At 38.0% G+C, this 15,799-nt stretch overlaps 1 protein-coding gene across 1 annotated transcript; it reads left to right on the top strand.

Annotated features, from left to right (window-relative positions):
• Positions 1 to 572: 572 nt before the first annotated feature.
• Positions 573 to 4,984, top strand: LOC139044853 (uncharacterized). Its single transcript, XM_070505664.1, has 3 exons — positions 573 to 1,385; positions 3,694 to 3,762; positions 4,578 to 4,984. The coding sequence occupies exons 1-2, from the start codon at positions 706 to 708 to the stop codon at positions 3,758 to 3,760; spliced, it is 747 nt and encodes a 248-aa protein (XP_070361765.1). The 5' UTR covers positions 573 to 705; the 3' UTR covers positions 3,761 to 3,762; positions 4,578 to 4,984.
• Positions 4,985 to 15,799: the final 10,815 nt, after the last annotated feature.

Below are 15,799 nucleotides of genomic sequence, written 5' to 3'. Positions count from 1 at the left end.
TTGAGTTGTCTATCTGAATTCTCTTTTAACTCATTGAGTATTTTAATGATGGCTGTTTTGAAGTCATCGTCATTTAGGTTATATATTTCATTTTCTTTGGGATTGTTTTCTGTGTATTTGTTATTTTCCTTCTGCTCTGGAGATTTAATGTATTTTTTCATATTGCTTGATGTTGTAGATTTGTGCCTCTGCATAGAGATAGAGTTTAGTTGCTCCTTCCACTTGTTTCTGCTGGTGTGTTGGGGGAGCAGCTGTTTATACTGCACCAACCAGGAACCCTATCAGCTGTTGCTAACTGGTCCTGGGCCCCTCCTCATAGTCACAGTGGTCCTTTGGATTCCCTCTTCTGCTGTGGGGGCTGTCACCGGGGGGCTTCAGGCTGCTGGTGCCTACTGTTGCAGCCCACGTAGATGTGCTCCCTCCTTGGGGTCTGCAATGGTGTTATGGGCTTTTCCAGCGGCCAGGGGTAGGATCACTTATATTTGCCGCTCCGTCACTGTCGGCACCCACAAAATCTCACTTGTCCACTATGGGTCACAGCAGAGCTATTGGCATCTTCTACACTCTGTGGTTAGCTCACCTAGCTATGCTACTTTTGTCCCGGAGTCTTCCAGCCTTGTGGCTGCTGGATGGGTGCTCTCTACTAGTGCTGTGCAGAGGCTTTCATTGAGGCTGCTGTGAGCCTGTAGGGTTTCCCCCTAGGCTATGGAGCTGGGTCGCTGGAACTCCACCCAGCCCCAGTCCTGTTCCCCAGGAACTCGGGGAGCCCTTTGCCCTGTCTGGAGGATAGCCGGAGATCCTGATTTCAGTGGTAGCTGGTCAGCTGCTGCCCTGCCTGATATTCTCCTCTCCGGGACCCTCCCGGAGTTGTGGATGCTGGGAGTGGCCCCTCCGCTAATGGCAGACAGAGAGTTTTGTCTGCTGCCCAAGGTGGAACTCTGGAGCTTCCCCCCCAGGGCTGCGGAGCCGGCCTCTGGAGCTCCACCCAGCCCCAGTCCTCTCCGAGATCTCTGGCAATCCCTTGCCCTGCTGGGCGGGCAACAGCAGCTGGGGGTTGCTGTGCCCTCTGGGATTCTCTCCGGGACTTTCCCGGAGTTGTGGATGCTGGGCGTGGCCCCTCTGCTAATGGCAGACAGAGAGTTTTGTCTGCTGCCCGGGCAGAACTCTGGAGCTTCCCCCCCCAGGGCGCAGAGCCAGCCTCTGGAGCTCCACCCAGCCCCAGTCCTCTCCGAGATCTCTGGCAATCCCTTTCCCCACTGTGCAGGCAGTGGCAGCCGGGGGGCCACCGCACCCTCTGTGATTCTCTCTGGGACCCTCCGGGCGCCGTGGACACCAGGCGGGATCTCCCCGCCAATGGCAGGGCGAGACTCTCCCCGCGGGCTCAGGTGTGTAACTCTAGAGTTTCCCTCTGCGTTTAGGAGTAATTGCAGGGGGTTTAGGTAGGGTTCTGGTCACCTGTTTCCACCATCGCTCCTCTGGGGTGTTCTCGCTCCTGCCCTAGGTGTGTGTTGATCTTCTGGAGGCGTCCGTTGGAAGAAAGCCGCTTGCAGGTACTAGGCTGTTCGGTTGGGGTTGGAGAGTTTTCACCTATCTCCACCTCCTCCCGGAGGGAAGTCTGTCCGCCTTCCGATGTATAGTCGCGTGGGTCTCTCAGACATCCTGAGATGCTATCTGGATATCCTTTGTTAAGCGATGAGTGTCCAAATAATTGTAGACTCGAAGGGGGAGAGACAAAGAGGACTACTCACGGCACCATCTTGGATCTTCTTCCATTAAGCTACAGTTTTAAAAGTTTGAAATAATACCGTAATTTAAAAATATTTTATAGAATAATAATCATAGCTAACGCAGAGTGCTTACTCTTTGCCAGGCATTGTGCTAAGTGTTCTGTCTTAATTATAGCTCTATGAGGTAAGTACTATTATTTTCTACATTTAACAGATGAAAATACTGAGGCACAGAGATGTTATATAATGTGCCTATTGTTACATGACTAGGAAGATACAGAGCTGGGATTCAAAGCTAGGAAATATTAGTCTGGCCCAGAGCCTGCCTTGTCCTCTTAAATATGATGCTACACTGTCTTTCTTTGAGATGAATAGATAGATAGATATATCAAGGTATATTACAATAGGTAAAAGAATGTGAGGATAATATTGAGGATTAAGGTTCAAGACTCAGGACAGAAGTAAAATAAATTGTAAAACTTTCCTACTAAGACTCTGAAGTTAAAATTAAATTGGCACATCTAAATGGTCTAACAGATTAATTTTAAACACAATGAAAGTCTCATTCTTCTAAAATTGGTATCTGGAATATATTGCAAACTGCTACATATCAGTAAGATGCAGAAAAACAATCTAACAGAAATGAACAAGAATATGAATAGGTAATTCACAGAAACATAATAGATACTTAGTGTCATTAATTATGGATGAAAATCAAATTTAAATCACAATAAGATAGTATTTCAGATCCATCAGATGGTTGATAATTGGTAAATCTGGTAACACTGACTTTTGGTGAGGATGTGGAGAAATGGGAATCAGACTTGGCTGGAGGACGGATAAAGGCATACAACCACCTTGGAAAGCAGTTTGGCAATACCTAGTTGAAGCTGAAGACAGGCACCTCTTACCCCAGCATTATCCCTTGTAAGCGTCCGCCCTAGAGAAATTCTCACCCGTGTACATCAGAAGTGATGTATAATAATGCTCACGAAACACTGTTGATAAAGCAAGATGTGAAAACATCTGCTGTCCCTCAGTAGTCAAACTGATAAACAATGCCACGGGACAGAGTTAAAAGGAAACAACTCCATCTGATGGGATTAACATGGGTAAACCTTTAAAACATAGTTTTGAATTTAAAAGAAAAAGGTATGTTTAGAACAATGCCATTTATGCAAATGTTAAAGCTCCGAATAATGGTACTGTATTTATCATTAATAGAAACATGCATGTATAGTAAAGGTTCAGAACATTAATGAGAATGACATTATCATAGGATTTGGGCAGTGAAGGGGAAAAAGAATTGGCCAACGGGGCTTTAGTATCCATACCATTTTTTAAATTAAAAAAAACCTGAAGCAAATATATTATGAATATAATGTTGCTTAATCTCAGAGGAAAATAGATAGGAAATTGTTACATGTATATATATTTTACTTTTTTGTTTAAAAGCTTTTATAATTGAATGTTAAAAATCTTAATATGTTTGTGAATGTTTTCCCTTAACAGAGAAAAAGAAGAGAATTTAAATATTTCCTCCACCAAAAATCCCTTTGGGCTTTTACTTGCCAAACTTCCTTCTTCCTTGTTATGGGAATTAGTAACCCCGAACCAGATCCATTCTGTGGTTTCATTCTGAAACAGAAAATTTAGCTGGTTTATATAAAGCCCTCTATTAACCTAGATTCTAAGCTAGAGGTTCTAAAAGGAAACTATTTTCTCTGGCACAGCTTAAGAAAAAAGCCAAAACATTTGGATGTTGATACAACTTCTGGTGAAACCCATAAAGGTCCCCGAGTCTGTAACCCTTTGTGGTGTCTGAAATGTGGGCGTTAGAACTCTCCTGTCCCACCCATCTCTTGGTGCAGGGGTCTTCAGAGCAGAGTGGAAACAGTCTGAGAACATGCACGATGCTGTCTCAGGATTAATATTGACTTAATGCACTGCTTTTACTTGTTTTCAGACTTTTACTACAAGCGGCTGTCTCCATGTTCACAAGCCAGAGGACGTCAGCCACGTGTTACTGCTGACGGTATTATGCATTTTGCTTTTCTCTTTTTGGCTTATGCAATACATTTACATTTTATAAATTTTTATAAACTTTATAAACAAAAATTTTTATGAAAAAGATATTTTTTAAAGGTATAAGTGTGCACTTTTGTTGAGAAACAAAGACTTTTCTCTTCATATGTAAAGGTGATGAATCCCATATTCAATACAATGCCTCATACCTTTATTGGGATTGAATAAAGGCTCTCAGCATTTATCATGACAGTTTTAGTAAACAAGCACAAAAATGTATGATTTTTCAGATATAAAAAAATGACATCTAACCTGTGTTATTTGAAGTACTCTCAATCCAAAGAAATGCTTCCTGAAGAGTATCTTTCAATATGTACAATGCATATTTGATATATTTTACATAAAGTCTCGAGAAGTTGGATGTAGTTGATTTTGTTAACCTTCTAGTAAATCATTGTAAAAAGATTAGGAATGCAGCAGTGCTTGACAATTTGTTTTAAATCACTAGGGGAACATTAAAAGCATATTACTTTTGCTTTTTGAATTTACGTAATTTTAAACAAATAATACATGTTGAGCCAAAACAAATAAAACCTTTGCTTCTAAATAGTATTTTAAACTTAAGGGGGAAAAAATTCACAAATGATGACGTTTTCATTTCTAGATGTTTTAAATTTATAAAGTTTTCTATTAATAATGATGCTAAGGACTTTTTAAAATAGCCTTCATTTTCTTGTTTTGATTCCTACTTATAAACCGTGTCATTTATCTTTAAAACAAAACAAGTTTAAGAACGTTTGAAATTATTCAAATTGTGTTTTTCAGAGGAGAGGACTCAATGTTAGTCATCTTTGAAAATTTTCATAACGTTGGCTGAGCCTCACTTGCTGGAATGAAAAATTCAGATGGATTTGGTGTCATCTAGGCCTCAGAAAGAGCAAATGATGAAGCAGAGCAGTAGACATTGCCCCACGTTTCATGGATGGCTGAGTGAATGAATCAGCTAAGGAGTCAGCAGCATCCCCCACAGCAGTCTGAGTCTGTAAATCTGCTGAAATTCCAATCAGAGCAACAGATGGAGTCTGGACAATATTCATGGCTCCAGAGGGGTGTCGGCTTCCTTCTCCAGATTTAAGGCATGCAATTTTGAGGTTAGTGAAGATGACACTGTTTCCTATTTGTGACAAATCTTAAGAGTTGCCATACTGGCATTTCGTTTGAATAAAGATATGAAAAAGCAGACAGCTCCACGTATATCTTACATACAGTAAAAAGCATCCTTTTAAAGTGTACTACTTGATGTGTTCTGACAAAGATACTGACCCATCTAGCCACTCATGACCTTGAGCACGTTTTCCTGTGCTTATTGGCCAATTATATACTTTCCTCTCTGAAGTACCTATTCAAAACTTTTCCCTGTTTATTATTAAATGGTTTATCTTCTTCATGTTGAGCTGTATGAGTTGCTATATATTTTGATTATGAATCTTATCAATAGATATATCAGAAATATTTTCTCTCTGTTTTTGACTTGGCTTTTCATTTTCTTAATGGTGTTGTTTGAAAAGTAGCAGATTGAAATTTTGATGAAGTCAAATTTAACAATTCTTTTAATTTATGATTTATGCTTTTACTATCCTTTGCCCATCCTAAAGTCACAAAAATTTTCTTCTGTGTTTTCTTCTAGACATTCATTAATTTTAGTTTTTATGTTTAGGTATATGATACATTTTTAATTAATTTTTCTTTGGTGTGAAGCAAAGATCGAGATTCATTTTATTCCATGTGGATGTTCAGTTGTTCCATGCCATTTATTGAAAAGACTATCTTTTCCCCATGGTACTGTCTTGGCACGTTTGTAGAAAATCAATTGGCCATATATTGTGTTCTAAAGATTATTGGTTAAGAGTTCAGCCCCTGGAATTAAACTCTCTGAGGCAAATCCAGTTTCAACTCTTCAGGAGAGTGACCTTGAGCAAACGTATTAATCTCACTCCAGGGAGAAGTACAGGGAAGAGCTCAGGTCGACAGCCCTCAGCGACATGACTTGCCCAAGGTTATACATGTAGGTGAGGGGCAGAGCTGGCACCTAAACCCAAACCATTTGACCTTCTGCTCATAACTCATTGGACTCTAATACACTGACTTTATTATTTTTTTAGCTTTATTGCTATATAATTGACATAAAACATTGTGAAGTGTAAGATTTAAAACATGTTGATTTAATACATTTATATAATGCAAAATGATCACCACCATAGGATTAGCTAACGCCTCCATCATGTCATATAATGACCATTACTTCCCCGTGATGAGAAAATTTAAGATCTATACTCTTGGCAATTTTCAAACACATAATACAGTACTATTGACTACAATAACCATGCTGTACATTAGATCCCCAGAATTTATTCACCTTATAACTGAAGCTTGTGCCCTTTGACCAACATCTCCCTGTTTCCCCCAACCCCCAACCCCTGATAACCATCATTCTACTCTCCGTTTCTATGAGTTCGTCTTGTTTAGATTCCACATATAAATGATTTCATACGGTCCTTGTCTTTCTCTGTCTGACTTATCTCACTTAGCATAATACCTTCAAGGCCCATCCATGTTGTTGCAAATGTGCAACATTTACACACTTATATATATCACATCTTTATTCATGCATCCATCGACACTTTTGTTTCCATATTTTAGCTATTGTGAATAATCCTGCAATGAACATGGGACTGCAAGTGTCTCTCCAAAATCCTGTTTTCGTTTCCTTTGGCTATATACCCAGAAGTGGAATTGCTAGATCGTATGGTGGTTCTGTTTTTAACTTTTTCAGGAACTGTAATATTGTTTTCCATAGAGGCTGCACCAATTTACATTTCTACGAATAGTGTGAAAGAGTTTCCTTTTCTCCAGATCCTCAGCAACACTTGTTATCTCTCGTATTTTTGATGATAGCCGTACTAACAAGTGTGAGGTGATATTTCATTCTGGTTTTGATTTGCATTTCCCTGACGATTAGTGATGCTGAACACCTTTTCACGTACCTGTTTGCCATTTGTATGTCTTTTCTGGAAAAATGTCTATTCAGATCCTTTTAAATCAGATTTTCTTTCTTTTTTTTTTTTTGCTGTTGAGTTGTATGAGTTCTTTATAGATCTTGGCTATTAACCCTTTATCAGATATACAATTTGCAAATATTTCCTCCCATCCTATAGGTTTTCGTTTCATTTTCTTGATTGTTTCTTTTGCTGTGCAGAATCTTTGTAATTTGATGCAGACCCACTTATTTTTCCTTTTGTTACTTGTGCTCTTGGTCTCATATCCAAAAAAACCATTGCCAAGATCTATGCCAAGGAGTTTTTTCCCTATGTTTTGACATGCTGTGTTTCCATTTTCATTTGATTCAAGACATATTTTGATTTCCCTTTTCATTTCTTCTTTGACCCATTATTTGTTCAAGAGTGTGATGTTTAGTTTCCTCATATTTGTGAATTTTCCAGTTTTCTTCCTATTGTTAATTCCCAGTTTCATGCCATTGTGTTTGGAAAAGATACATGGTATGATTTCAGTCTTCTTAAATTTGCTAAGATTTGTTTTGTGACCTATCATATGATCTATCTTGGAGAATGTTTCATGGATGTTTGAGAAGGATGCATATTCTGCTGCTGTTGGATGAAATGCTCTGTATATATTTGTTTGGCCCATCTGATGTAAAGTATGGTTAAAGTTTAAAGTTTCTTTGTTGATTTTCTGTCTGAATGGTCTATACACTGTTAAAAGTGGAGTATTGAAGTCCCCTACTATTATTGCGTCGTTGTCTATTTCTCCCGTCGGATTTGTTAGGATTTGCTTAATATATTTAGGTGCTCTGATGTGAGGTGCATTTAGAATTTATGATTGTTATGTCTTCTTGATAAATTGACCCCTTTATCATTATATAAGGAGCTTCTTTGTCTCTTGTTACCATTTTTGGCTTAGAGTCTATTTTTGTCTGATACAAGTATAACTACTCCTGCTTTCTTTTAGTTTCCACTTGCATAGAATATCTTTTTCCATCCCTTTACCTTGAGCCTGTGTGTGTCCTTAAAGCTGAAGTGAGTCTCATGTAGGCAATATATAGTTGGGTCTTGTTTTTGGTCCAGCTAGTCACACTATGTCTTTTAGTTGGAGAATTCAATTTATTTACATTTAGAATCATTACTGGTATGTAAGGACTTACTAATGCCTCTTATTAATTGTTTTCTGATTGTTTTGTAGGTCCCTCATTCCTTTCTTACTCTCTTGCCAACTTCGCTTGTGAACTGATGATTTCCACAGTGATACGCTTTGATTCCCTTTGCTTTAATTTTTTTATCTACTGTAGGTTTTTGTCTTTTGGTTACCATAAGGCTCACATAAAACATCTTATAGACAAATAGTAGTCTATTTTTTGCGATAACAATTGAACTTCAATCACATACAGGGACCAGAGTAGACAGCAGTGGTGGCTGGAGCCAGTGGTGTGCTTCAGGTGCTCGTGCAGTAACAGGGGCCAGTTGCACACACATATGTAGTGATGGGGCCAGGGCATGCAGCAAGGGCTGAGGCAAGTGTGGGTACACTAACAAGTACAGAGCCCTGGCTATCAGCATGCAGTCCTGTGGCTGCTGGATCTCACCACGAGTGTGCAGCAGTGGAGGCCGATGATGGGGGTCAGGCTGGGGGTATGCAGATGCACAGCTGGAAGGGCTAGCTGCAAGTGAGTACAGTGATGCAGGCCGGTGACAGGATCAGGCCTTATCCAGGCCCAGAAGAAGTTTGGGGGCCCTAGCTATTGGTGTGTTTTCCCATGGCTGTACAGTCTCTCCCTAGGTATACACATGACAGTGGAGTCGTGATAGGCATTAGGCCAGTGGTGTACAAGTGCACAGCTGAAGGGGCTAGCGCTGAGTGCATGAATGGTGGTGGGGGTCAGTCGTGGTGTCTTGCACTCTTGCAGCTGCAGAGGCCTGGGCTGGCTGTCAGTGTTGTCCTGGACTCTAATAGAGGCAGCGGATAGAGAGCAGGAAGGGACTTGGGTGACTGGCATCAGAAAACATGAATACCTATAGGGCAAAAGCTGGTGAAATCTGCAGGGGTGTCTATGGCAGCTGTACTGGTTATTGGTGAAAGATGCTGAGTTTGTCCACAGAGCAGGTCACTGTGAATTGTGATTGCTCCTGCTGTGTGGCTGCTCCTGGTAGCTTCTGTTTTTCTGCCTTGTTCCTAACAATCTCTATATGTCTCAGCTTTGCAGGTCTGAGTGGAATGAAACCAACCTTCATGCAGTGCCCCAAAGGCTAGGAAAGCTGATTGCTTACTGTGGTCTTATTTTCCCAGGGAGGGGAACCTTTTCTAACTGGGGACTTCCCTCTTGGCACTGAGAAACACCGGCTTGAGAGACGGGAGGATGCGGGCAAAAGGAAGCTGTCATCCTTCTTGTTTGTGTGTCGCTATTCTCGGGTTTTTTCTTCCACTGTGTTGCTGAAGTTTCTTAAGAAGGCTCCAGAGTTCCCCCAGAGCTGTTTTTGTTTGCGGATAACTGTCTAATTGTTGATCTTTGTGCGGAGATGGAGGCTGCGGTCTCCTGGGCTGCCATTTTGATGATGTCGCTCTTACACTGACTTTCTTAAAAAGCCACGACTCTTTTGAATTCATTCCATAACTTTGGGAAAATATTCACACTTTAACAAGTTAAGTTTTCATGCTTACATGTGAGAAAAGTGCAAGAAGCCTACCAAGTCATTTACAGTTTTATGAGAATAAAATCCTACTCTTTGTTATTCCTATAAGTGCTCTTCCAACCAAAAATATTGACTCAGGATTCCAAGAAGAGATTTCTCTCTCTTTTTTTTTCTTTGATGAGGAAGATTGGCCCTGAGCCAACATCTGTGCCAATCCTCCTCTATTTCGTATGTGGGTAACCTGCCATAGCATGGTTTGATGAGTGGTGTGTAGGTCTGTGTGCAGGATCTGAACTCATGAACCCAGGCTGCCAAAACGGAGCACACCAAACAACCACTACACCACCAGGCCAGCCCCTCTCATATTTTTAATATTCATTTCAGGTGTCTCTTCTGTTTTTGTGTTATATTTATGTAATAGCTTGCGATAATCAGCTCAAAATAGATTCATATGATATAAGTATTAAGAATAAATAAGTTAAGTTAGTTAATCAATGCAGTACACGGTATTGTTATTTTAGAAGTAGTGTGGCCTTTCAAATTCTTTAAATAAGGCTAGGCCCTCCCTAACTCCTGGGATTGTCAGTTTCTAAATCAAAGCAGAGAAGTTGAAATATCAAAGGCATTCTAGAGAATTTCACACACAAAAAAGAAGCAGCAAGGGCCGGCCTAGTTAAGTTGGCATAAGGGTGGCATAGTTAAGTTTGGCAGTTAGGTTGGCGCACTCTGCTTCAGTGGCCCAGGGTTCACAGGTTTGGATCCCAGGCACAGACCTACACACTGCTCATCAAGCCATGCTGTGGCAGCATTCCACATACAAAAAATAGAGGAAGATTGGCACAGATGTTAGCTCAGGGACAATCTTGCCCTCACCAAAAACAAAAAAAAAAAAAAAAAAGAGAAGGAAAGAAACAAAACCTTTTCTTGCAAGGATTTATCTCTCATTTTCACTTTGAATTTTAAAAAAGGCTTTTTTCTTTGAAATCAAAATGCTGAGTTGTCATATTCTCCCTGGATAATAAATTCCACAAAGCTTGTGTCATGAGTATGGTGTGAAATGAAATTGTACTGCAAGCAAATTTGGTTTGGCAAAGTATTTCAGAGGTCACAGCAGAAAATTTATTTCTTTTGAAATATCCACTTCTCTTTTCTTTGAAATACATGAATTCAAAAATTTATTCATGAGGCCAAAACATTTGGAAAACTTCCCTCTTTCAAAGATAAAGGATTGATAAAGGAAACATTGCCTCCCTTAACAAAACAAAACACAAGGAACCTCTGTGGCCAGAGGTTAGGAATCAAAGTGTGGCGAGGTGGTTATCTAACTCTAGGTGCCAGGCTCTGTCTTCCTTAGTTTCCCCTTGGTGGATCCTTCTCATGGTGACCCCCACTGCTCTTGTCCTGCTGGCTCCATGGGTTCATGGAGCTCCCATTTATATTAGATCCACACATAGACAAACCCCTTACTTTGGGTTTTCCTTAATATAATTGAGACCTAACGAAACATTTTTTAAAATTATCAAACAAAAAGAAGAGAAAAAATACACCCAGGAAATAATGTCCTAGAAACATGTTAGATCACAAAGTTTTATACAGCTCTGTAGATATTTTGTGGGAATTTCTTACTTTCTACCTTGAGATCTATCACCGGGTGAAGGCTAGGTATCACCTGTGACCTGATGTTGAGGAGCTCTTTCGGAGGCCCTTTGACTTTACATAGTTAAAACCAAAGGGGCAGATGCCCAGTCAGTAGTTGACAAAATTATGTCTCATTCAGTTACAGTTCTCTCTTTGAGAAATGGGTGGACATAATGTGTACCAACAGAGATTGGAGCTTTATATGGGCCCACCTCATCCAGCAATTAACCTCCATATAAACCACACATAGAGCAACAACATAATGTCAAAAATTCCACATCTTAGATGGCCATAATCATGTAGCTTACTCATTTATTAAACTCCTTCTATGTGCCAGACAGTGTGCTAGGTGCTGAATTCTACCCAAGGCAAGAAGTACATAATATTTAAAGCATTTGTTTTTAAAATACTTGAATCAGGTCTTATTTTACCTACAAAAGGATTTCACTCATTTTTTAAAATAAAAAGTCAAAAAGAATTTTGCATGTGTGGTAAAGTATACATAACATAAAATTCACCAATTTAACTATTCTTAAGTGTAAACTTCAGTGACATTGGTACATTCACATTGTTGTGCAACCATCACCACTATCCATCTCCAGAACTTTTTCATTTTCCCAAACTGAAATTTGCACTCATTAAGCAATAACTTCCCATTCCCTCCTCTCCCTACTAACTACAATTTTGTGTTTCCACGAATTTGACCTATCTGGGTACCTAATATAAGTGGAATCTTACAATATTTGTCCTTTTGTGAATGGCTCATTTCACTTAGCATAATGTCTTCAAGTTTCATCCAGATTGTATCGTGTGTCAGAATTTCCTTCTTTCCTAAGGCTGAATAATATCCCATTGTGTGGATATACCACATTTTATCTATTTTATGACTATGCATTCATGGACACTTGGGTTGCTTCCACTTCTTGGCTATCGTAAATAATGCTGCCATGAACATGAGTGCATAGAATACAAAGTTGTTACAGTTGGGAAACCACATTTGTTTGAATCCTTGACCAGGAAATCTAGCAACAAACATCTTTTGAAGATTTTCAGTGATCCCTGCCTTCCATGAAATAGGAAATATAAGAACAGCAGTCTCTTTTATAGCTGACACTTACACCACTTGAATACCTACAAATAGATAAGAGCATTCTCAGGAAAAGTAAAAAGGAAATATCTAGGAATATTTAAATTGAATTTAACCTATAATTTACCTTTAACTAAAATAATTAAATTTTTTTAAAGTGATGAGAACATTATTTAAAAAGTCAAGCGCACAGAAGAACTTGTAATGAAAATCTATCCCCTCTCCCCCCTTTCAGCCCCCCAGGAACAACCAGTTTTAAAGCTTTTAGCTGTTTTGTTCTGGTAGGTAAAGCCATATCTCTAAATAATGAATATGAATCAAGATTTTTTTATTTATACATATTAATGACTTTCTACTGACTTTTTGCTATGATGGCTGATAATCTAGTTCCCTTTTATTTGTCTATCACATTCTGTTCTATAATCATAATAAGTGACCTGGATTTGTTGACTATAAAATTTGTAAATCATTAAACGGTGTTTACCTATTCTACAAAAATATCATTTACTGAAAACAAAAGTACTATATGATAACATTCTTTGTTGCACAGATTTTAGTCTATCTTGAAATTCAATTTTCTTTTCCTTTTCTATTTATTACTTATTCTTATCTTGTCCTTTGTCCCCCCCCCAATTCAAGTATTATATTTTCCCAAAGACGCTTCCAGGACTCCTCAACCTCCTACTCTAATCTGAACAGGTTATTCTCTGAGCTTTTAGATGTCTGAAAGTATATTTCATCTTCTACCCTTATGTGCAATTGATAGTTTCGCTAGATATAGAATTCTAGGTTGAAAATTATATTCCTTCAGTATTTCTACTGTCTTCTAGTTTCAAATTTTGCTAATAGAAAAGATGGTCCCAATCTGATGTTTATTCTTTACAGTGACCCAGATTCCCCCTTACAACCTTCTTTAGAAAGTTCCCTGAAGATGTGCTTCAACAAATCAAGTGAATAAATCTGCAATGAGAGAAGACACAGGTTCCGGCAAATAATGAATTCAATCAGAGAACAAAGTGATCAGAGAATAATCTGGTCAGATTAGAGTAGGAGGTTGAGGGGTCCTGGATCAGAAGTCTTTGGGAAAATACAATACTTGAATTAGGGGAGGAAAAAGGACAACATAAGAATAAGCAATAAACAGACAAGGAAAAGAACTTTGTACCTCATAATAACCTACTCATGGGGGTGTGCATGTGTTTTATTATACTGAATGCTTGCAGAACTACTTCAGCCTGAAAACTCACATCCTTCAATCCAGAAAATTCTCTTTTGTTATTTCTTTGATCATTTCCTTCTTTCCATTTTTTCTCCATTCTCTTTTTCTGGAACTCCTATTAGTCATTGGTCTAATTCTCAATGTTTATTTCCCTTTTTCTTATATTTTCCTTGACTTTACACTTACTTCTTCCTTCTGGGATATTTTTTAAATTTTACCTTCCAATCCTTTCATTGAACTCATGACTTCACTTGTCATATTTTAAATTTCCAAGAGTTTATTTTTGTTCTCTGATTGCTCTTTTTCACAGCATGTTATTCTTGATTGTGAAATATCTTCCCTAATCTAAGAATACTAGATTTTTAAATTCCTCTTCCATTTTTTATTTTATAAACTTTTATGTTAAAAGTTTTAGATTTACAGAAAAATTGCAAAGATAGTACATAATGTTTTCATATATCCCACATCCAATTTCCTCTGTTAACATTTTACATTATTAGTGTGCATTTCGTCAAAATTAATGGGTGGATATTGATACATTGTTATTAGCTAAATTACATTCACTATTCAGATTTCCTTAGTTTTTATCGAATATCCTTTCTCTGTTCCAGGATCCCATCTAGGTTACCACATTACATTTAGTTGTCAAGTTTCCTCAGACAAGTCTTGGTTATGACTGTTGCTCAAACTTCCTTTGTTTTTGATGACTTTGTCAGTTTTGAGAAATATTGGTCAGGCATTTTGTAGAATTTCTCTCAATTAGAATTTATATGATGTTTTATCATGATTAGACTGGGATTATTGGTCTTTGAAAGGAAGCCTATAAAGGTAAGGTGTCTTTTTTGTCGAGTCATATCAAGAGTACCATATCAACTTTATCATATCAACATGACTTATCATTGAAGTTAACCTTGATTGTCTGGCTGAGGTAGTCTTCATCAGGTTTCTCCACTATAAAGTTATTAGGTTTTTTTTGCTTTTTCCATCCTGTACTATGCGGAAGGAAGTCACTATGTTCAGCCCATACTTACACTCCACCTCCATGAAGGCAGAATATCTACACAAATTATTTGGAATTTTTCTGTGGCAGAGATTTGTATGCTCTCCTCCATTTATTTATTTATTATGTGATTCATTTATACCAATATGAACTTATAAATATTTATTTTATACTTTGGTTTAGCCCAATATTACTTTATTTTTTTTGCTTAAATTGTTCCAGCTTTGGACATTGGGAGCTCTTTCACTTGGCTCCTATGTCAATTTGATATATCCCAGCATTGTGTGTGTGTATGTTTTCTTTTAAGACTTTCTTGGTTTTTCAAACTACAAGATACTCCAGGCACATATAATATATTTTGTGCTCCAGTCTTAGCATCAGCCATTTTTCCAAGGATCTCTCATTCATTTTATTGGAGAATGGTATTAGAAACCAAGATCTGAGCACTAGATTTGCTCATTGCTATTGGGGCATTGTTGCTTCTAGACTCATTTAGTTGACAAAGCAAGAAAATATATGTGTGAATACTAACCAAAGTACAAACACATACCTATAGATAATTCTATATGTAACTATCTGTATTTATATTAAGGTAAGCATGAGTTCATACTGATGTCTTCAACACTAACCAATTACCACACAGATCATTCAAGCCTCCTCCCCTTTCTTATCTCTAACTTCCCACGTCAACAGCCTATGTATGAAGAGTTGAATTGTAGTTACATTAATTTTACAATTAGTAATTTGTCTTATAGACTGGATATAATTGCATAAACAAGAAAAAATAACATTTAGGACATATATCTATGTTGCCTTGCATGCTTCTATTCACCCTGAAGTCAATAGGCATTATATTCTTACTGATTTGGATAACTCATTCTTTTCCTAAAAATTTCACACCCCTCTTGACAAGTCTATAAGTAATTAACCTGTAATATCAAAAGAAATTTTACATGCTTAATGATTGGAAGTTTCTTTTCTGACACCTAAATGATCTTCTGTTCACAAGATTTCCAACTAGCCATTAGGGGACCAATTTACACATTTTCTTTACATCTGGCATATTAATGTTCACACTCCATTTTCTCTGACCTGTATGTATTTTTGTCCTTATTCCATTAAACTATTACATTTTCATTAAGTTATGATTAAAGACACGAAGAGAGATCTTATATACAGATACTATATGCTCTCCAATTTCCATTGACTAGTAATATTTTTGCAACCTAATCCAGAATAATTATCCAAAATAATTGATAGAGAATGTCAAAATTTACCTTCAGTAAATATAGACAATAGAACAGTTGAATAGAACTCCTCTGTAAGGTTGCTGCAGCAAATCCACATTTTTCTAAGATGATCTACATTTAAATTTAAAAATTTAGGGGCTAGCCAGGTGGC

This window comes from Equus asinus, chromosome 3 (assembly GCF_041296235.1).
Source record: "Equus asinus isolate D_3611 breed Donkey chromosome 3, EquAss-T2T_v2, whole genome shotgun sequence".
Lineage (NCBI taxonomy): Eukaryota > Metazoa > Chordata > Mammalia > Perissodactyla > Equidae > Equus > Equus asinus.
Note: the sequence above shows the minus strand (reverse complement) of the source record. Positions and strands in the feature narration are given on the sequence as shown.

What these genes read in the sequence shown, in the direction of transcription:
- LOC139044853 (XM_070505664.1), top strand. Translation starts at nt 706, where the DNA reads ATGGAGCTGGGTCGCTGGAACTCCACCCAGCCCCAGTCCTGTTCCCCA. An exon ending in GACTCTCCCCGCGGGCTCAG is followed by an intron (nt 1,386 to 3,693) that starts GTGTGTAACTCT and finishes ACTTGTTTTCAG; the next exon opens with ACTTTTACTACAAGCGGCTG.